At 40.2% G+C, this 22,604-nt stretch overlaps 1 protein-coding gene across 4 annotated transcripts; it reads right to left on the bottom strand.

The window, feature by feature from the left end:
- Positions 1-79: 79 nt before the first annotated feature.
- map6a (microtubule-associated protein 6a) lies at positions 80-22,024 on the bottom strand. 4 transcript variants are annotated; one of them, XM_063894464.1, is made up of 5 exons: positions 20,982-22,024; positions 6,303-6,522; positions 5,233-5,438; positions 2,447-2,557; positions 80-488 (listed from the first exon to the last, which is right to left on the bottom strand). In XM_063894464.1, exons 1-5 carry the CDS (start codon positions 21,734-21,736, stop codon positions 341-343), a joined length of 1,440 nt encoding a protein of 479 aa, XP_063750534.1. In that variant the 5' UTR covers positions 21,737-22,024; the 3' UTR covers positions 80-340. The 4 variants fall into 4 exon arrangements, with proteins under 4 accessions (XP_063750534.1, XP_063750535.1, XP_063750536.1 ...); XM_063894465.1 differs by lacking the exon at positions 2,447-2,557; XM_063894466.1 differs by lacking the exon at positions 2,447-2,557 and having other exon boundaries at positions 5,270-5,438.
- Positions 22,025-22,604: the final 580 nt, after the last annotated feature.

The following is a 22,604-nucleotide window of genomic DNA, read 5'->3' as shown; positions in this document are numbered from 1 at the left end:
GTAATCTGTTGTGATTATTTATTTACACTAAAACTGATCCATTTAGAGCACAGTTTAATGTGTAGTTGTTGTATAAGCACTTTATGGTGGGGTATTTTCTAATGATATTGACATAATCATTGAAAATAAATTGCATGAAAATGATGTAGCACCTTTGCAATAATGCCATGGGTCAAACAGCGGTGATCTTAGAGGCAATAGCGACACAAACATGCATGTTTCAAAAGTGTGGATCATTTTGAGGGTTTTTAACTCTTCCTATTCCAACTTCATTTACTAGATATGTACAGTACAGAGCATCAGTCTGTAAAGGTGTCTGCCTCCTCCCTGACAGGCAGATCTACTCGTTCTGCTTCACATCTAGGTCGAAGCGTACCACTCCGCTGCTCCTTCGAGGCTCGGGTCTTTCCAGCGGAGGTGGTAGTTCTCCTCCAGCAGCACCCTGGGAATGATGATGACTGGGTCGGAGTACCTCGTCCTTAGCATCTCTAGGAGGCAGCACATGGTTAAGACACCAGGGAAGAAGGAGACAGAAAGACACGGGATGAAGCATTTCTCTCAGGGGGAACACAACAAGTCATTGGGCTGAGCACCCTGTGACTGCTCATTCCAGAGGAGATATCAGGCTTCTGCATCACTCTGGGTATGTCTGATATCACTAATGTTATATAAAAATGCACAAAGGCAATTTTCATAGAACCCAGTGACTTTCAAATGATATAACTTAACTATCAGAAGTTCACATGGAAAGTAATATTAGTTCTATTTCTAATGATGCATCTTTCAGATTAGATCATTACAAGCCTTTGGTTTTAATCCACTCTGAAAAAACGGAAACGTTGACTTTAATTAAATGTATTTTGTCAACAAATTTTGCATAATTCTTTTAGGTTAGTTGAAAGCAATAATATTAAGCTTAAATAAAATATATTAAGTTCAACTTAATAATATTTCTTTCATCTAAGCTTATACAGTTATGCGAAATTTGTTGACAAAATACATGTCATTAAAGTCAACATTTCAGTTATACATGAAAAGAAATTGACACGTTGTCTAATTAAAATGTATTATGTTAACAAACTACCGATAACTGTATCAGGTTAGTTTTAAGCATTAATATTAAGTTTGAATAAAAAAGTATTAGGTTGAACTTATTGCTTTCAACTAACCGAATACAGTTATATGGATGCTGGTGACATAATACATTTAACTAAAGTCAATGTTAAATTTTTTCAGTGTATGATCTACAGGACGCCATAGAGCAATGAGGGTCCTTGGGTGTTCTGTGAAACAGTATTTAGAGATAGTACACTGTGCAAAGGTACAAACCACATTTCAATTGTAATAGATTACAAGTCAGAGTGAAAATCTTTAACATGCACTTACAAGTTCCTTTGTTTCCAAAGCAGAGCGGCTTCCCTCATTCCATTCATACTTACCCCGCATCTAACATTCAAGCTAACACCTCAGATCATTAAAGACAACGTTAGATTGCAGGTCCAACAGAAAACAGTGGCAGCATGCTTCGGAGACAGATTAAAGAAATTAAAATCATTTTAATGCAAAACATAGTATGAAAGTTTGACCTAGTAACAACAAGCAAAATGCAAAGTGCTACATCAGAGTGCATGTAACTGCAGGGGCGACCCGCCTCATAAATAGGGCTGTACCGAAAATGTTATTCTTTTAATAAAGTTTTATGAATGAAGCTTCATTTCTGTCATCATATTTTAATTATTATTCTGCTAATGGTATTATGAAACAATATCAATTTAGCACATTTTTTTGTTGCAGAAATATCAATGAATTCAAATTTTGGAGTTTAAATGTCAAAGCTGGTAACTACAGTACAGCCCTACTCATTAGTGAATGGAATAGTGACTTCCTGCACTAAAGAAACTGAAAGGTTGACTTTAATTAAATGTATTATGTCAACAGATTTCACATAATTGTATTAGGTTAGTTGAAAGCAATAATATTAGGTTTAAATAAAAAAATATTAGGCTCAACTTAACATTATTGCCTTCAACTAACCTCATACAGTGATTAGAAACTTGTTGAAAGAATACATTTAATTAAAGTCAATGTTTCAGTTTGTTCAGAGTTCCTGTTTCATGCGTTTTGTTTGAACTGTGAATGCATCACAGCTGACAGGTTTAAAAATGGTTGAAGATGTCTGGACTAAACCCGGGGCCTCCTTAAGAATAGGCAGCTTAAGGAACCTTACATGTAGGATGTGACGGCAGCCCCATTCCCCCCGCCCCTATTCTGGGGTCCATATGGAAGAGAAATATACAAGTGCTATGTAGACCAGAGATGAAACAAAACTGTGCCACTGCAACAGAAAACAAAAGTAAATCACAACTCTATGAGCATGTATGAATGGGAATGAGTGGCATTTGTGGCTCGGGGTTTACGTCCTTTCGTTGTTGTCTCGATTGATTACCTTGGGTCGGGGAGTGCACAGCCCCACAGGTGTTGCTTTAGAGTCTGCACCCAGCCAATATCTCGGATTGGCTGGCAGAGTTGTATGTAGTGGTACTGTTTTAGCACAACCCTTCAAATGAATCAGAATGTCACTCATTAGCACACCACAAAGTATGAGAAAGAACAAAATGATCTCAGTAATGTCATAGCACACATTTGGGGGGGGGTTCTCATAAAAGAGCATCATTTGTACATTGAGGATAAGACACATGACATTTTATTCTGGAATAAGGTTCTGAACATCCGTTGACATGCATGTTGCTCTACAAATAGGATGAGAATATATTAGAGACATGATGCAGAAATAATATATTCTTTATTCTCACATGAGGACCACATGCAGGGCAGGGGAGGATGTCAGAGCTCATGCCAGAATGTGACGCAACTTTTGGATAAGCATAGAAAGAAGTTGTGAGAGCAAAGATTCTCTTCCATGTGGATTTATTCAATGTTGTCTGTCACAAAGACAAAGACAGAGGGAGACAGAAACCTGCAACCGCTAACCTTCACCATTTGCAAAGAAAAAAGAAGCGAGAATACAATGCTTTTTCTGCTTTTTGCATTTATTTGTAATGTTTCATTAAATACGAGCAAGCAGATAGAAACACAAGCACGTCACAGTCAATTTTTTTTTTCTTTTGCCCAGACATAACTTTCTTCACCATACTTTCTATCCTTATTTGCCTGATAATCACACTTTACGTGTACTCCCCCTACAAGCCCCCTCCCGTGTGTTACATGATAAACGTCCCCCAACCAAAGGCTGCAAAATGCTAATGAGTCAGGCCCTCATCCCTGATGGGGCCAAGGCTCTGATGGACATGGTAGTGATGGGCTCCAGCGCCACAAGAGATGAGATGGTGCATTCCTCTGCTCAGAATGGAGGGAAGGATGCTGAGAAGCAGAGCTAATGAAAACAGTGAGATGTGGGGGGGGGGGGGGGGCATAATGATAAGACTAACAGTGCTCTTCTAATCCAAAGCTAACACACATCTTTCTCTCTATGCTAAGATTTTGTGAAAGCACTCAATGCTTTGTGTACACTCAGCCAACACCTAGCCCTGCTGTAATATACAGTCTATATATAAATATATTTCAACACAAGAGAGGTTATAGTTATTTTTAACCAATGTTAGTTAAAGAACAAGTTACTTTCTGTTCCCCTTGTCTTTAACGCATCCTAAAAAATGTAATTTGGAATAAACCAGAATTTACAAACGGAGGCTTTGCAGTTTGTTTTGGTATGTTCGACGAGATACACAGACAGCACCATAATGTTGCCCGACAAAGCAAAAGTAAATCCAGTGTTGAATCAATATTCCTTTTAAATAAACTAAACTAAAACTGGACCAAACAAGTGGATTAACATGGATTCATAAACAAAGAGTTATGTACAGTCCAAAAAGAAATCAGTTACACTCATCCTCACTATCACTTATTATAACTAACTGTAAAGAAAATGCGATAGAACGTATTATACTTGTAAAAAAATGTAACAAATGGCAGTGATTTATTAAGAACGTCAATCTGTGCTTCATCCATACGTCTCCCTCTTTAAAGGTTATGGAAATGTCCCATTAGCCTGTCTGCTGTCGCCATAAGCAGGTGTGTGTGAGTGTGTGTGTGTGTGTGTGTGTGTGCATGCTACTGCCATTGCATAACTGCTGCAACGCTGTGCAGAGGGATCAGTGTTGTTAATAAACAGGACAATGTGAGTGGTAATTGAGTTATGGCTTTTGACTGACAGCTTTATGTGCTAGGCAGAAAGGAAACACCCTGAAACCCTCAACATGTTCCAGCTCCCCTGAACTCATCCCTCTCGAATGCTGAGGAAATGCTGTCACTAAATGTCACAATGACTGCATCACAGTATTTAGTTTAATAAGATCTAGGCAAATTACTGGTGTTAAATGCATAATCAGTATAGTATGACGCAGATGGTTGTTGGCAGCACATTGGTTCTTACAAAATAGCCTTGAGTGAATATATAACTGTATGAATGGGCTGCACATGAAAGAGCGAAAGCTGAATAAGATAGCATAGCATTTTCAGATGAAAACAACGTAGTGTTCCTACATCAGGTCAGAATGAGACACATCGAACAAAGCATTGTGATATTTGAGCTGTACCATGAACAGAGAGACGGAGCAGGTACACACTGAGCCTGGATCACACACTCATGACTCACCAAGCGGGACATTTATCAAAGATTTTTTCAGATTTGTTGTTCATTTAGCAGACTGAATCCCAATTATCTTTTCTCAAAAATCCTTGATAAACTCGACAAAGCAATCTGCTGAGCCGATCAGAGCCAACCCTTCAGAGTTGCTTGTCGCCGGGCCCATGCAACAAGAGCCATCCATTGCCTTGCCTGGCAGCCAGTAGCCATGGCAGCCTGGAGATGGAGGCAAGCAGAGTGGGGGTGGAGGGTGGCATCAAATAGAGGAGGAAGAAGATGCTCCCGCCCACTCGTTACTATAGCGATTTAACATAGCGTGAGGTGGGAGGAGAGATGGCATGTCATGTCTGAACCCCGACACTTATTATCATACCAACTAGCCGAGAGGTAGAGAAGGAGGACAGAGAAGAAGAATGAGTGACAGATCGATCAAAGAAGAGAAGAAGAAAGAAAGGGAAGGAAACAGAGGGAAAGTGGAGAATAAAGATGAATAATTTTGCAGCCTCTATGTTTGTTTCCCCCAAAAATAAGAGATAAAAGGAGAAGTAGTGCTAAAGGATTTTTACTCTTTTGCCTCAGCCAGTTTGTTGTTCATCTCTTTACTTTTCTCCTTGTCCCCCGCAGCAGGCTGGCTCTCGGGCAGGCTCTCCGAAGTGGTCTTCTTGGAGCCCCTCAGTGCGGCGCTCTGCTTATCTTTGGCTTTCTTCCCTGGCTTGGCCTGGCCCCCTCCAGGCCTTTTGGGTTTAGTGCGAAGAGCACTATACCTGTCAACCTAAGGATGAGCGGAAATGAGATTCCTGAGCTGTAAGGTATGGCTGGTCATTTCTGAACATGTGATGCAATGAGATGAGCATGGTGAACATTTTAAATACATTTAAAAAATATTTTTATACAACTAATTCAATAGTAGTATGGACAATTTATACAGACGAGTTATAAGAAGACCGGGTAAGGTGAAGTGGGAGGGCAAAAAGCAGTCCATGAAGAGAAAAGCCCTCCTGAATCACATCGCCCCTGGTCAAAGACCTCCAATATCTGAACATGATAACATGCTCCAAAACAAACAAAACAATAAACAGTCTTAAGGAATCCTACAGTCACCTACAGGGGCCAAAACAACAAAGTGCTACATTTCAAATAAAGAAAAAAGAATTACACTTATATCCACCATACCATCTTATTCAAAGCCTGTATTTAAGTTGAATCCACAGCTTAAAAAAAGCACTTTTTTAATTTTGTTAACAAACATTAACCTACACATACCTTTCTGTAAAATATTCCTAAACTTTAACTTGAATTGTTGATGAGAATAAAACTTGTGAGATGAAGGTTTATCTATGTTTAACTGTATTAAAGTATTTGTTTGCTCCATTGGTACTCGCTGACTTTAATTCAGACGTGTTTTCAGCGCTGTCTTCAGCTTCACAATGTCAACACCTGTTAGTAGATGAAGTTTCTTAAATAGGGGTGTTACATGGTCATATTTACCTACTCCTTAGACAATTATTATGCATATTTTTGTGTCAAAATTGTTCCATACAGAATACCTGTTGTTTTTGAGAGTTAGTGTGAATGTAGTCCACATAACAGCATGTAAAGATGTCTGCTCCTGAAGTCGTTTGAGTTGTGTTCTCACCTGTTTGATGGGGTCCATGTAGGGCTCGCTGTACAGACTGCGTATCCTCCTCCTGTCCAGGGCCTTGTTGTCCTTGTTGTCGAGCCGCAGCGGAGCCTGGCCCTTGTAGGTGGCGCTGTAGCTCGTCTCCAGGCTGGACTTCTCGTCAGGGGGGAGGTACTGGGACCGGGCCCGGATCATCTTCGTCGGCTTCACATCTCTGTAAGCCTTGTACTCAGATCTGTGTGCAGAAGGTTGGTCAGGTGAAATTGTGAGGAAAGTTCAGATTAGACTGGCTGCATAAAACATTTCTGTAAATGCTCCAGAGAACATGTTTGAGACTGTTCATTTAAATAGTTTTAGCCCAAAATGATTCCTTCAACACCAATTGTTATTATTCTGTTTATTTTAAAACCAAACATTTGGTATGAAACATTTCATAACAACAGTATTTCCCATCACTTTCATGCTGGCTAATCATTTATTTTATATGTTCTATATTTTGTTCTCGTTTTGTGACTGATATCTAAAAAATAACAATCTCTTATGTAGGAGGGAATAGTTCAGGTCTGTAGAACAATGCACTCTGACAACACAAATCAAGCTTATTCTGTTGTTTTCAAAAATAATCCAATGTTTTCTAGCTACACTACTTACATATATATAATATACTTATTTGCTGTCTCATTACAACTTTTCGGATGTTTATTATATTATATATATATATTTATATTTATATATTATTAACATGTTGTATTTTGTACTGGTTTGGTGACTGATATCCCTGGTATAAATATCCCTATGCAGATGAGCGATTATTTTGGGTGTCGTCATTGCCTCAGGTGTGTGTGTTGCTCTATTTATGTAGGAGGTCATCTAAAGAAAGTTCTAAAAATAGATTTTATTGCACAGAAAGACACTCATTTTGTAATCCCTGTCTGTAGGGAAGATGTGAGGTGGTGCATTACTTCTGTAGCAGGGTATGTCAGAGGTGGTGTGTGTGTGTGTGTGGGGGGGGGGGGGGAGTGCACCAATCGTTTGATGCTGTGATATTCTGTAAACCTCACACAGCACTTCTGAGGAAGGTCAGCAGAATGGCAACACACAGAGCTGCTGCCTGCAGCATGTCTTCTATAAATAGACTGTTCATATGGAGCTTCTGTATCACTGTGCACACAAGTACGGACATATGGAGACCGGGAGCTCAGAGGACACCAGCAACTTAGGACTAGGTGTATGTAAGCTATTTACATGTGCATCATTCTCTCTTCCTTACCAACACTTTTTATTTATTTAATTTTTCTCTGCATTGTACAGTATTCACACATCTTCCAATCAATTCAGGCTAAATGTTTCAACAGCTGCACAAACTACATTCATCTGCAGGGCTTTAAGTCACAATTACTTTCATTAATAAATAACATGCTGATTATTTTCTGGAGAAGTATTCCTTAAAATGGACAATAACTGATCATTTTTCTGTCTGTCGATAGACTCTTTGTTATAGCTTTTATCATTGTTGCAAAAGAAGAATACAACTGTAATTCTGCTTACAGAAATCCTGAATTTCTTTTCATAGAACACACTAGAAAGCTTTTGTGAAATATCATTCATTTCATTTGGAAAACAGGCCAAGCTGTAACTTGCTTTAAATGTTACTGCTTGTAGGGCAAGTTGAACTTTATAAAAAGGTCATCAGGTGATGGTTCTGGGAACACACATCTACACACTCTAATATCAAAGAAAGGAGCTTCTGTTCTGGCTCTCTGGATCTGACTGTAAGCTAACACTTGTATGATCCTTGGATTTTTGATTTTATTTTATGTTTTAAGAGACTAAAAGCAAATACATGTGCTCTCATGATAGTGTTGTTTTTGCCCCAATGTCATGTTTTACATGAAATAATTGGAAAATGTGTATTAACAATTACTTTTCTAAGAGTAATGTTATTTGGATTACATTTCAATTAATGTAAAAGCATATCGAGTGTTCACAATCTCTGCACACGTGTGAACTTGTGACGTGTAGTGCCCTAAATCCAAACATCTTGTTTCCCCTGCAGTGTGATGCGGGGGTGCTGTTACAAAGGGAAACAGAGCGCTCTGTGTTTCAGGTAGGTCAGGTGACACCTCTCAGGTCTCCCCTGTGGCTCAGGGTGCAGTCAAACACACATCAATTCCCCTAACGCTGCACAATTCAGTGCCAAGCTGCTGTAGCCAAGTTCAACGAGAACTCTCCCTGCAGCAACATCGGTGGCGCCCAGGCTGCTGTACGAGAGCCTCATTACCAGGATCATAGAGGCATCGCATCCATACCTGGCAGCTGAACAGCCTCAGAGAACATGTGTGTTCCTGTTTGATGCATGTTCAGGGACATTTGTATCGATTTAACCTCTTGTAATGTGTGACTTTAAGAAGAGGAGTAAGTCTCATTTATGCCTCACAGTGTGAAACATGTGGGAGTGAGAGGATAAACCACAGGATGCTTTATGATTCAGACTTATCATTTTTTTTGTTGGACAAGAGGTTTGTTGTGTGGTTTGGGTCCTTGGTCGTATTCATTCACTGTTGAGCCACTGGTAATATAACTTTTAAAATAAAAACTACCCAACTAATTCAGTGTATACCATGCTACTGAGAGGTTATACCTATTCTGCCTTTCAGACAGCTTGTAAAAGAGCATGCTAACATGATGCTAATTAGCACTTAACACAGAACTACATCTGGCGTTGATGCAAATTACACTACACTTTGGCAGGTTTTTGGTCATAAGCCAAAGTATGGGACAAATGAAAATGCCAACCTGAAGAATATTATTTTTTATTTTTTCCATCTTAAGTTTTGTAAAACAGATTCAACAGTATGTCAGTAAAGACTGCTGACATTTACAAACTATAACAGATGATCCATCAAGATTTAACCTTATCATCTCATTTTCATGTAACTATATAATTGGTTCCCATCAATCTAAACTTTCTGCGCTTTAAGGCGCTAACATTTAAGCTGTTCATTCATTAAATGAAACTGAGGCGTAAAATGTCATTTTACCATAATATATAAAGCAAGCGGCTGGTGACAGGGACATGTCTGCTGGGTGCAGAGCAGAGGTGGAAATCACACAGTGATTACATAACTGGACTGAAGTCCATTTAATGCTCTGCTGGGCCAAGAGGCACATTGTGAAGACAGGTTGCACAACAATGTCCAGGGCCAAGTGTCTAAAGCACTCACATGACACTGGTGTGTGTGTGTGTGTGTGTGTGTGTGTGTGTGTGTGTGTGTGTGTGTGTGTGTGTGTGTGTGTGTGTGTGTGTGTGTGTGTGTGTGTGTGTGTGTGTGAGAGAGAGAGAGAGAGAGAGAGAGAGAGAGAGAGAGAGGAGAGAGAGAGAGAGGGAGAGAGAGAGAGAAAGAGGCAGATTGTGAGGCATTCAGGTTCACAGTGTGACCGGCCTGTACTATAACATTGCTGTTATTCATGGTCATACAGTACGACTGTAACAATAACGCCTGTGTCTCTGAGGTCAGTGTGTACTTGGTACTCACAGTATTTAAAAGTGAGTGTTCCAAAAGGATGTCATCTTACAGCTACTGCAACACGTATACAGTCACAGCAGAGCGGTCTCACTTTTTCAAAAGTTGTTTGTCTCATGTCTCATATAAGATTTTGTAGATAGGTTCTCTTAGTTATTATAAAACCTCATCAGGGTGTCTGAGATTTATTCTGCAGTACAATATTTGCTCCTAGCAGGTTCAACATTCCTTGGTTAACATAACACATGAATCACTAAATGTAAATTAATTGAAAGACGAGCAACACCCTGCAGAGCAGCTGGAAACATTTGAAGAATAAGGCATGTTTTACTGTAGATTTATTAGATTGGTTTAATGATATAATCTTACATTTACACTGGTGCAAATCCTTAGTTTTGAAAAGATGACACCAACAAATTCTAGCCATAGTTTCTTACAAAAAAGAAGTTAAATTATTAAATTGATTATCAACCAGTTACCAATTAACTTATCAAATGAATCCAAGAATCGTTAACACTCGATGCAATCCATTAATGAATTTCTTTCGTTGAGAAGCAATCCTCAAGTTCTCGGGGAATGGTACACAGCAGCAAGTCAGAGTGTTGCACATCAGAGACGTTTGATTTATGGATTCAAACCTGTTTTCTACAATGTATTCAATTAAGGAAAGTCCTTCTTTATGGCTTAGAAAAAGTTATATTTGAGAAGTATCATCACCACCAAAGTACAGTCCTCGCTTAAGGAGTCTTTATTTTGAAAATATCTCTCTAAAGAGACATAGAAATGCTACATGAGACCCAGAACCCTCTAAAAATGACCAATATTTCGGTCTGTGTAACTAAAGCAGATGACCCTGCTGACTCCCTGTGGTGTAGGGGATGTGCAGAGAAACGCCTCATCACTACAGCCATACACTGGCAGCTGATAGGGTGGATGTGTGCCTGGGTACAGCCCCGCTGAGCTGCTCACATGGCACAATCTGGACCGCTCACCAAGGGAGAGTAACAGGAGAATACAAACCACTGGCACCAAATCTCTCACTGTGGGGTCCAACTGTGACCTGCACAAGCTGATCTTGACACATAAAACTACAAAACACAATTTCATTTACTCCATTAAGATGCTAACATTTGCTAATTAGCACCCAACACAATGCAGCTGAGGCAGGAGAGAATGTCTTGTGCTGTGTTTCAATTTGCTTCTTAACTTACATCTGCTGTTTTGAGTGTGTGCTATAGGTTTATAGTACCCAGATAGTGCACCAATAATGTTCAAAAAGTTGAATGTGGCACGCTGTACATTTTTCCCACATGTTGTCTCTACGTAACTGAAAGGACGGGACTATAGAAATAAAACTTGTATGCGTTTTTTTCTATATTTAATACACATACTACTTTTGTTTTCGTAAAAAGAAGCCATTATTTTATTGGGTTAATTGAGCTGAAAGTAATGCTTTGCTACTGCTAGCTTACAGGGGCGTTGACACAGCAGCTGTGTGTGATTTGAGAGAACGCTACCCGGCTGTGCAAGAGTTCATAGAGCCTGACAGGGAAGTGAACTAAGGAGGGCATCCAACCTGACACAGCAATTATCTTTTCAATGAGTTTAACATAAACCGAAGTTGTCGACAAATTAGATTTGTGACCAGATGATTTTACTATAGGAAGAGATAAGAGATGACAACAGTTGTTAACTTAATGCGGACATGAATACAGTATATGTCCCACATTTCATGGCAAGCGAGTATGGTTCATCCTCTGGAATATATGAACATCTGTACAAAGTTCACTACCCAGGCAGTAGTATTTAGATATTATACTCTTTACAGTACATAAAGTGCACCACACACATGTATACATCCATTCAAACCACAAACAAAAAACATCCTAACTCTGTTCGTAATGTTTGTTATTTCCTTTAGAAAAGGAAATTGACATTCTGAAATTTTGGCAAAAAATATGTTTTTATTATAATCAGTAAGAACGGTTTTTATCTATAAAGTATATATTAGCCTTGGGCTTCGAAGTGGTGTTATACATAAATGTGTGCGCTAACTGCTGAGACAAACTGCAGCTCTGGTGACCAGAGTGACTCTGGCTCTAATCCCTCACAGAGCTGGCTGAGGAAGCGCTGGCCGGCTCCTCTCACATTATTCCAGGGAATCAATGTGCCCCCGCGCAGTGCTGGAGCATCTCCCCCTAGCAGATTTTCTCAGTGTGTCAGCCTGGCTTCTGGTCAATACTATCTCTTTCCTCCGGGACCAGTTGGACTCATCTCTAACTCACAGCCTCTCCATAGCTGGCAGAGAGTTGGAACAGCACACTATGGCATTACAGTGGACACTCATTGGGTCACAAATGGTGGCTCCCGCTCCTGGTTTCCAAGCATTCTATTATCAGTTTTTACAGTCATGTTAGTTTCTATTTAAACATATTTAACAACAACAATTTAGTTTGGAGCATTTATAGTGATGATAAAGTCAGTTTGTCATAAAGTGCAGGTTTTGAGTGATCAATAAAGGTCAGCTCAGGAGTGACTTTATTTGGAAAGGTGTTGGGGAGACTTTTAAGTCAAAAAAACAACTAGTGTAGAGTAGTGCAGGAAAGAGTCCTAAAACCTGCAAAGACTCAGCATTTTATTTTATTTAACACTTTCTTTATTGTTTTTTAGTATATATAGACAATACATAAGACAGTACATAAACATCCACAAGACATTAAAAAAAAGTACATCAAAAGTCACATACATAAAATAAATCAAATTAACTACACAAACATGTGGGTAGACTGTGTATGAAATATACAAACATGTAGGCAGATATGAGAGGCCTCCATCCTTCTCCCAGCGGAGGAGCATTACTCATCTCCAAATTGCTGACCCAAAGTGCTCTCTAGATCCGCATGTTCCAGATAGTTAAGGAAAGGGCCCCATACTTTTTTAAATGGTTCTTGTTTTCCTTTAATTGAATAGGTTATTTTCTCTAATGAGACACATGCAGACAGTTCTTTTAGCCATTTACCAATACTTGGACTATTCATATTTTTACACAGAAAATTTAAAAATAATTTCCTTAACCTTGAAAATAAGTTCGGAGGAGGAGCAGGGGGATGTTTTGGAATAGATACAGCAACTTGGGGAGTATGTTAATTTTTAATATATTAATTCTCCCTATCAAAGAAATCGGCATAGGCTTCCATCTATCAATCGTGCAGGTAATTGATTCCATAATATGATCGTAATTAGAATTCACTACATCAGTTATATTGGGCACTATTTATATACCCAGATATGTAAAATTATCTGCAACTTTAAACTGGGAGACTGGTGCAGTCGGACTACTTCTCTCTTTGGAATTTAATAACATTATGGAAGATTTGGAATGATTAATTTTGTAACCGGAAAATTCACCAAATGTTTCTATCACTTCTCATAATGTTGGAATTGATCTCTCCAAGTCCCTGAGAAACACGATAACGTCATCAGCATATAAAACTAAACGATGGTCTGTTTGACCTATAGTTATACCAGAGATCTTTGGATGAGACCGAATAGCTATGGCCAGCGGTTCTATCGCCATTATAAACAAAGTGGTGATAGAGGACACCCCTGACGGCATCCCTTGTGAATCTTTCACTAATTGGGTTCGAGGTTGTATTATTTGCAAGTATTTCTGCAACAGGGTCAGTGTATAACAATTTAACCCATTTATTAAAAAAATGACCACATCCAAAGCGTTCGAGGACATCAGAAAGTTATGGCCATTCGACCCTATCAAACGCCTTCTCTGCATCTAGTGATAAGAGAGCAGTATGTAGCTATGTAGAATGTTCAGTACCCTTCTGACGTTATGAAACCCATGGCGCCCCTTAATAAACCCATTCTGATCTTCCTTAATTATCCCTGGGAGCAGGCCTTCCAGCCTTTATTTGATCTTTCCATTTGTAATTGTTTAATGCGGCATGCCAATATCTTTCCAGGCTTCTCTCCTTGATCGTAAAATGTTTGTTTAAGTCTTAGTAGACTTGCCATTGCTTTGGAAGCTGATAATTCATTATACTGTGACCTCAGTACTAGCAGTTCTTGTTGTACTTTAGGGCAGGGTTTCTGAAAGGCCTCACTCTCCAGGGTTTTTATTTTTGATTCCAACACTGTCATTTTCTGACGAGCTTTTTTTGGATTTACAGCTTGTGTAGTTAATAATTTGGCCTCTAATAAATGCTTTAAAAGCTTCCCATCTTATTGATGCTGATGTTTCCGATGTATTTGTCTCAAAATATAAATCAATTTGTCTGCCGAGATACGTGACAAAATCTGAGTCTTGCAACCATTTTTGTTGGAATCGCCATTTAGAAATCTCTCGTCAGCCTTGAGTCAACATAAAGCAGTGAATTTGGTGCATGGTCCGAAATAAGGATTCCATCATAGGTGCCATCTTTAATTTTAGAAGCCAAATTCACTGATATCAAAAAGTAATCAATACGGGAATATGATTGGTAAGAAGCTGAATAGCAAGAATACTCTACAGCATCAGGCTCTAGTTCTCTCCAGATGTCCTTCAAATTTAAATCTTTCATAATATTAAGTAAGACTGCCCTGCTTTTGGTGTGTGATTTAGGCCTATCTATGCCTCCTGACCGATCCTTTGTTGGATCCAATACACAATTAAAATCCCCTGCTATGATGCAGTTACCAGTAAATGTTGAAAGCGTATAAAACAGGTCCCTGAAAAACTTTGGGTCATCATTATTGAGGGCATATATATTAACTAGATTCAGGTTTGCTGTCAGTAGAGTACCCTGTACAATTAAGTATCTACCGGCCTTGTCCTTGATTAGATTTGTTACCTGAAATGGTACTGATTTGTGAATTAGCGTCATAACACCCCTAGCCTGAGTAGAACTTTGCTGAATACACACATCCCGTCCACCTCCTCCTAATTCTAATATCATCCTTTGGCAGTAAATGTGTCTCTTGCAAAAAAAAACATTTTAGATTGCAGGCTTTTAATTCTATTCATAACCTGTTTGATTTTTTAAAGTTTTTGCAAGCCTCTGCAATTCCAGGAAGTAAATTTAACCTCCGCACCCTGCGACATGACCTTAGACACAGATTAGGTTACCCACATGTACATAAGAATAAGAAACACATTTAAAAAACATTAAGAAACATATCACGGATGCTCCAAACCACATCCAACCCTGTGAACCTTGAACCCCTTTTCCGAATACATCCACCCTACTGGGCAGCCCCCCTTCCTCGTGTTGACACTACCTCTTAGAGCTGACAATCACTGTACTCATACAGCACGTGCTTCAGCTCGACTATACTTCTAATCCTAACCTTTGTTTTACATTACTAACCGCCATGTAATCATAAGAAATCCCACCTAAAGTAGATCCACCATACATATCTAATGAGCAGTGAGCTCAGGAGGAGCCAACACATGTTATGCCGCAACATTAAAAATGATAAAAGTACCAAAAATAAAAAGATGCGTTCATTCTTCAATTTTAAACTGAAGGCTCCGCATACCTTCGTCATAAAACGGCACTTACCCGTTTTGTTAACCAACCATTGCAGGGCTTAACACAAATGTAGCTGAATAGCTAATTATCAGAGACAAACTTAACTTAAATCACCAATCCCCATAAGAGCTGACCTCCATAGTACTTATTAACTCAACCTCATTCAAGTTCAGGCTTGTAACTTAAATACGCCATGCAACGTTGGCAAGAATTGAGAAGTATGGTGTAAACATAAAAATAAAATAAAAACCACCCAGAAATAAAAGCTAGGTCAGGGCCAGCGTAGTTAGCGTCTCATGTGTGGTATCAGACCCCAATGTTGTAAATTGTTAGAAAACACTCGTGACCACCAGAACATATGAACAAAACATTTGGTCCCTGTCAGTCAACAGTTCCAAGCTTCAAGTAGTTCATACTCCAGACATATCCAAGATGCCCAACCGCAAATACTTAAAGAAAATAAGTTGCGATACCTGCACATACAGTTAGTCCATATTAGCCCTTTAGCCGGTCGCAGCCACAGGTTATGTTACTCAGCCAGTCCCTCCTCTCTTGTAATCCGCTCGATGAAATTCTCCACAGCAGACGGATTCTCAAAAATGTGCGACTTGTCCTTGTAGGTTAGCATTAGATAGCATGCCTTGCCGGATCCCCAGGCTCCGTAGCTTCTGACGTACATTATCGAACGTCTTCTGCCGCTTGTGCACTCCTGCCGCCAAGTGTGGATAAAATCTTACCTGCTGGTCTTTGTATAGGATCTGTTTTTTAGCCCTGGCTGCCTTCATTACAACCATCCTGTCCCTGTAGTTAAGGAATTTCATGATAAGAGTTCTTGGTGGGGCCTTTGCATCCCTCCTCTGGCCGATTCTGTGCGCTCTCCAGTATAAACTTTGAACGCGGCAGTGCCAAATCCAACACGTTTGGGATCCAGTTTTTGAGGAAAGCACAAGCATCCCCTCCTTCAGCGTCTTCTGGCAAATTCACAAGTCTCAAATTGAGTAACCTGGATCTGGCCTCCAAGTTTTCAGCTGTATGCTCTAGCTTCGTGTTTGTAGCCTCGAGCGTTTTCACTTTAGCTAGCAGGGAGCTCACGTCATCCTCGATAGCTGGGATTCTCTCAATTCGTTCTGAGCATTCACGGATTTCCTTTCTCACTCCCTCTATTGCTGTTAGAAGGCCATCAAGTCTTGTGGGAAGGTCCAACTTCAGAGGGCCTATGGCAACCAGGATCTTCTCCGAGCCAGCTTCCCCCAGCCCGGTCTCACCCGTCTCAACAGAGGTCATGGTTGGCGCTATGCTAACGCTAGCATAACTTTCTTTAGCTTCCACGTGTAGCTTGGATGCTCCAAAACTTTCCAGTTTAGACTGAAGTGACTTTGCTCGTTTTTTAGCTGCTTTTCCTGCTGCAGTCGACATTTCACAGTCTTTACCTTGGAATAAATATGATGGGTTGACATAAAACGTGGGTAAAACAGTTGTTTAAGACAGAAATTGGCGGAGCGCTAATTATTGCGTCTTCCTAGCGAGCCACCATTACCGGAAGTCCAAGACTTAGCATTTTACCACTTCCTATTCCATCATCTCGCAGTCAATGTTTTTTTGAAAATGTTTGTGGTAAGAAGCCTGAGAAAAAAGACGTGTCTAGAAAACAGTGTCTGAATGAGAATACTAAACGTCATCGTGCTGAACAAAACGTGTTGAGTATCAAAGATGCGTGTTGGCCACAAAGCATCTTTCGGGCAATATTCCCAAATCTAATGGGTACTTCCCATTGCTGTTTGTCGAGGGAGTCCTTGCGATGCTTACTCCCGGGTTGGTCTACAAATGTGTCTTGTAAAACTGTCAACCTAATGAAGGTGCTGGCTAGAGGAACAACAAAGTGAGTATGGATCATCCTCTGGAAAATATGAACATCTTTACAAAGTTCACTGCACCGCTCTTTTGGTAGTAATATAGTACTACAGCTTGTTATCAACAACCAGAGACCATGAAGACCGCCTAGCTCTTCAATGTCACAAACCAGACTCATCAGTGTGGCTGTTTGTCATGTTCACAGAGAGAGAAGAAGAAGGAATTGTGTCAAAAAAGTCAGGCTCATTTTAGAATCATTAGACTAAGGGGGAATTATATTAAGCTTATAATACTTTTTCTGACTACTAGTGCACTTCATGTGAGCTGTTCAGCCCGCCCGGCTTTTTTCTATAAGTTTACAGATAATAACTGTCACATTTCCAAGTTTCACCTCTCACATACCAAGTGTGAACGGGTGACCTGTTCCGAGATTGTTTATTTTCTCTTGGTAGTGTGCAATTAAACCTTTCTCAAAGTGTTCTCATTTATTGTATTTCTTTGTGCACAATATTTTTCTGAAGATCTTTAAGTTATATTTTTAAACCGTGGTTGGACAAAATTGGCCATAAGGGATTTGTCCTCAGCGTCCCACCATAAAGGATGTCTGTGCTGGTCAGAGTAAGAACTGCATTTTTAACCGGGTTAAAGTATCTTACATAATTCATTCATATCCAGAATCAAATCTGAAGACATTTCCTGTAAATTAACTGTAATCAGACATGATAAATTGGTTACATAAGAGGAATAGCTTGACCTGGCAGAGCTCTCAATTGATGCAGCACATGACTGCTGACACTTTACTCCTGCGACATCCCACACAACTAAAGTTAACTGGTTTATTTTCAGGGAGCAGAAAATCCAAGCACAGTTTCTCTGCAAGTGAGTCCGTTTGGGACGTGTGAGATAGCAACCCGCTGTGTTTGTACTCTCAGAACGGGTTTCTGCATTCACTGCTTGTCACTTGAAACATGAGGCTTTGCTGGCTCTCTAAGAGGATCATTTTTTAAATCCATTAAAATCCATTGGCCTCTTTACAGTGGACTGTCTGCTACCAAGAGTTCTATGTAGGTTCTTTAAATTAGCAAAATAGATAAACTTATTAGAGTTGAAGTAGCATGCTTTTCTGGAAGATGGAGGATTCATTGTGCCAAGGTTATAGAACATGAATAAAATCCTAATAATTAGCTCCTGAGAATCTACTGTTTGCGGTAGTGTTGAGCTGTGATACGTTACACAAATTAGGTTTCAAAAATCATGCCTCATTCCCTCTTCCTGGACTGCACCTGAATAACTTGCCTCACTGTTATCCATCATCCTCTGTAATTCTCGTGCTACTTCTTTACGTAATCTAGTCTTTGTCTTTTATTAGAGGCGTCGCATAATGGAACAAGAAATACTGCTGACAAGATGAAGAATAGCCTTTGTCTTTACAGCAGTGCTGTAGCAAAAAGAAAGCAGCAGCAAAGAGCTCAGCTGCTGTCTGAAGCTCGGGAACTGGCCTTTAAACATAAAGCAGTGAGTTGGTGGCAAGATGAAGGCCAATCGGGCTTTGTGATTAGAATGCTGCACCAATTCAGGCTAGAAAAGAAACAGTTAACAACAGTTGGCAGAAAAGAGCTATAGTTGCCTTTAGGGTTTCCTTCACTGAGAGAAAGAGTCTTTGTGCTCTCTGTGGATAAAGCAAAAGGGCTGAGCAGAACAGGGTTCTGTAACCGGCCCGGTGCAGACCAGCACAATGAGATGCAGTAAATGTGGTTCCCTAATGAAAGTCACGTCCTACTACACAGACTATATACAGTATACACTGGCTAAATGAAATTATACCTACACATAACTACTGTTCAAACAGCCCAAATCAGTGAAGATATTTGAGGCTAATACTAATATTAAAGATACAACCATCTTAGAATGACAACCAGCCAATGCTTGGTCTTGTTTTGTTTTACACACATTTTATAACACAACCAGGGCGGATATCTTGAGGAGATGTATTGTGTATTGTATGTTTTACACATTTAAAGTAAGACATTTATTAAAGAGCTACCTATAATTGCAAAGCTCTGTCACTGAAATGTTGATGTACGACACAAGTTTTGGCCATATTCGTATAGGACTTACTTTTGGTAAAATTATAATTCTTGTACAAATGTATTTTTGTTTCCCAATTATATAAAGGCTTTCTTTTTTAAATAAGTTAAAAACTTCAACTTGTTTTGTTTATGTTTATGAACCGTTATACACCGAAGCAAAAAGAACTGAACTTGTCTTTATTGTGTTTAATTGTTGGTAAAAAACAACAACAATAAACAGTTTTGTCAGATGTTTTGTGGGACCGTGAAACACAGTCCAGTTAAAATATTATTATATATATATTTATTTTTTTTAAACTGCAGTGATGGTCTTGTGCGATTATGCGAAATAATGATTAAATAAAAAATGGCAAATATACTTTGCCACAAATGTATTTGTCATGCATGTGTTAAAGGTGTGTGTGTGTGTGTGTGTGTGTGTGTGTGTGTGTGTGTGTGTGTGTGTGTGTGTGTGTGTGTGTGTGTGTGTGTGTGTGTGTGTGTCTGTGTGCATACTATATATACAGTATACGATATTTACCCACAGCTGACCTGTTTTGAGTGTCCGCTGGCACTAAGAAGATGAGCTGACTGGCTTCTGCTTGTCATGGTGCAGCTATTTAATGCGATGTGTGTGTGTGTGTGTGGGGGGGGGGGGGGGGGCGCCTTTGGCTATACCCTGCTGTCTGCTCAACAATACAGGCACGGTAGCATCAGCACCAAACAGCTGTAAGACTCCCCAGGCTCGCTAGGGTTTCTGTCTCAACCTCAATCCGCTCTCTGTGACACGACAGTAGGAGTGTGTGTTTACGTAGAAAGAAATGTAAACAGGGAGATTATGACTCTGTTGTGGAAAGACCAATGAAGAGTCAGTACTCTGAAACCCCATAGGCAATGCACTGAATCTAAATCACAGCTAAAATATATAAAACCAAGTGAGAAATGGATCGCATATATGCCATCATCTCAGACAAACCAGCAGGCTTCTCTGAACACAAATGCAACCATCACAGCTTGAGGAAGCACGCGTTCAGTGACATGCATGACTTGATCTTCATCCATCCACCAGTCCTCATCATCCTCTGAACATTTCATAACAGCGTTGAGATTAACCTCGAGGACCTGAACATTAATCCACCCAGACCTTTCCATTTAATTGAATTACCTTCTAATGATCTGTCACTTCCTATGTGCAAGTTTAAAAATAGTTAGCCTTCATTAGTTTGTGAACGACTGTTTTGGTGAAATTATAAATGAATAGACCCTAAATTAAACATTAAACATTAAAAATCCTTATTACTAAAACATAACATAGTGTTAATGAATCAAACAATTGTGGAGGGTGTTGCAGTTTTTATCTTAATTATGGAATGGGTCTGTAGTAATGCCTGTAGAGAGGCATTTTAGTTGTTAAACCACCAATTATAATGACCTGTTCTGATGATTAGGAGAACAAATTAAAAGTATTTATACAGTGATGGAGTGTTATGGCATTCAACGTACTAAGTATTATTTTTTAGTAGAAATACTTACTATAGTGAATTACTTTTAGGTGTGTATATTTTGACGCCAATACTTTTGTACTTACACTAACATTTTGAATGCAGGACGTAAAAGAGTTTTTTTGTTATTTAGTTTTGCCAGAGGTGGAAGGTCCTTCTTCCACCTCTGGATGTTTACATTATAATTTGACCCTTGTGACCCTCCATGGACAGAGTGACTCACGTGTAGGAGCTGTCCCCGGTGATCTCCTCCCGGATCTGCCTGTTCACAGCATCTGCCGGCCTCCCCCGGCCCTCCCCCTCCCCCTTCAGGACCACTGTCTTCTGCCCCTCCGATTTCTTCTGCCCCTCCGGTTTCTTTTGCCCCTCCGGTTTCTTTTGCCCCTCCGGTTTCTTCTGCCCCTCTGGTTTGCTGGTCTTCTTCTTCGTCTCTAGCAGGTCCTTTTCCTGCACCTGGTCGGCTAAAGCGCTCTTCTCCACCCCGCTGTCCCCCTCCACCTGATGTTTGGAGTGCCGGGGCCTGTCCGGAGCGCGCTCCCCGGCGGCGGGCTTAGGTATCCAAGGATGGTCAGACTTTTTCGGGATGGGCCAGGGTTTGTAGTCCTTCTGGTACTGGGTCACACTGTTGAACGGTGTTTCCGGCTCGTGGTACTCGTTCTTGGGTTTACAACTCGGTTCGGGTCGCACGTTCCAGTGCTTAAAGTCCTCGCGCATCACCGAGCTGCAAACACGCTCCTCAGACACGCACCTACGTGGGGGGCGCGCGGCTGGCTTGGTGCGGGGTGTTGTGCGACACGGCTGCGTTTCTATGGTGACACGGGCCTGGTGCGCGTGCAGCGGCGGCTGCAGCTGGATGTGCTGCAGCTCCGACGCGTCCGTGTACTTGGTGAACACCAAAGGCACCGCAATGTCAGCCTTATCCAGCTGGTTCCAGAAGCGGGCCATGCAGCACGCCCTGCTGATACAGGGCCACGCCATGGTGGGCTGTACGGAGCTCCACTACAATGCACTGTGCAAAGGGGCCAAAAGGAAGAAAATAGGTCTCCTGAGCTGACAGAAACAAGATGTCCGTACGTCAGGCTGCAGGGAGGCCACCAACACCTTTGACGTTAGATTAGGTTAATCAGTAAATCCATTTTCCATTTAAAATAGACAGATTTGTTTTACTACAAAAACAACCGTAGCCTACTGACGTGCTCCGCTGCTGTCGGTGTCCCTCTCTGTCTGCAACATCACTCCCTGGAAGGGACTGCAACGAAAAACAGCCCCGCCCTCCTGCTCAGCATCCACAGACACAACCGGAGGATCCGCCGAGGAGGAACAGTTGTCAAATTAGCGTGAATATGAAAGAACATCCGGTTTAACCCTTTAAGTAAATGCTGTAATAAAGCTCTTTTTAAATTGTATTATTATAAGAAACACAAAACAAGATAGCAAAGTAATATATATTGGCTATATGTTAGTATGTTGTATGCACATTCTCTTCACGTTGCATGTGAAGGCATGACTTGTGCTTTTATTTTGAAATTAGACTATTCGTTTCCGGTGTACAGCCGCTGAACATGGTGAGCTTGACGTAAATTGGGTGTTTTTTTTCCGCTCACTGCGTACTGTATGGGTAAAGGAGGAGCGGCGTTTCGCCATCACTTTTCTACTGTTTCTCTCAACGTGTAGATATTTGTTAACATTTTAAAAACTAGAAATGGAAAATTAGTGGTCAGAAATGAGGATGTAATCTAAATATAAATAAATGAGATAGCTCAGGAAGAAATTCAAAATAACACCAACAATAAAGAAAGATAAGATCTGTAATAGGTAATAAGGAAAACGTTGCCGCTTTGTCTTA

This window comes from Eleginops maclovinus, chromosome 11 (genome assembly GCF_036324505.1).
Source record: "Eleginops maclovinus isolate JMC-PN-2008 ecotype Puerto Natales chromosome 11, JC_Emac_rtc_rv5, whole genome shotgun sequence".
Lineage (NCBI taxonomy): Eukaryota > Metazoa > Chordata > Actinopteri > Perciformes > Eleginopidae > Eleginops > Eleginops maclovinus.
The sequence above is the reverse complement of the archived record's forward strand: the minus strand, read 5'-3'. Positions and strand labels throughout refer to the sequence as shown.

Coding starts and splice junctions, on each gene's coding strand:
- map6a (XM_063894464.1), bottom strand. CDS start 21,736: ATGGCGTGGCCCTGTATCAGCAGGGCGTGCTGCATGGCCCGCTTCTGG. Junction 6,523..20,981: donor ACCGGGGACAGCTCCTACAC/GTGAGTCACTCT, acceptor TTCTGCACACAG/ATCTGAGTACAAGGCTTACA. Junction 5,439..6,302: donor ACATGGACCCCATCAAACAG/GTGAGAACACAA, acceptor GCTCATCCTTAG/GTTGACAGGTATAGTGCTCT.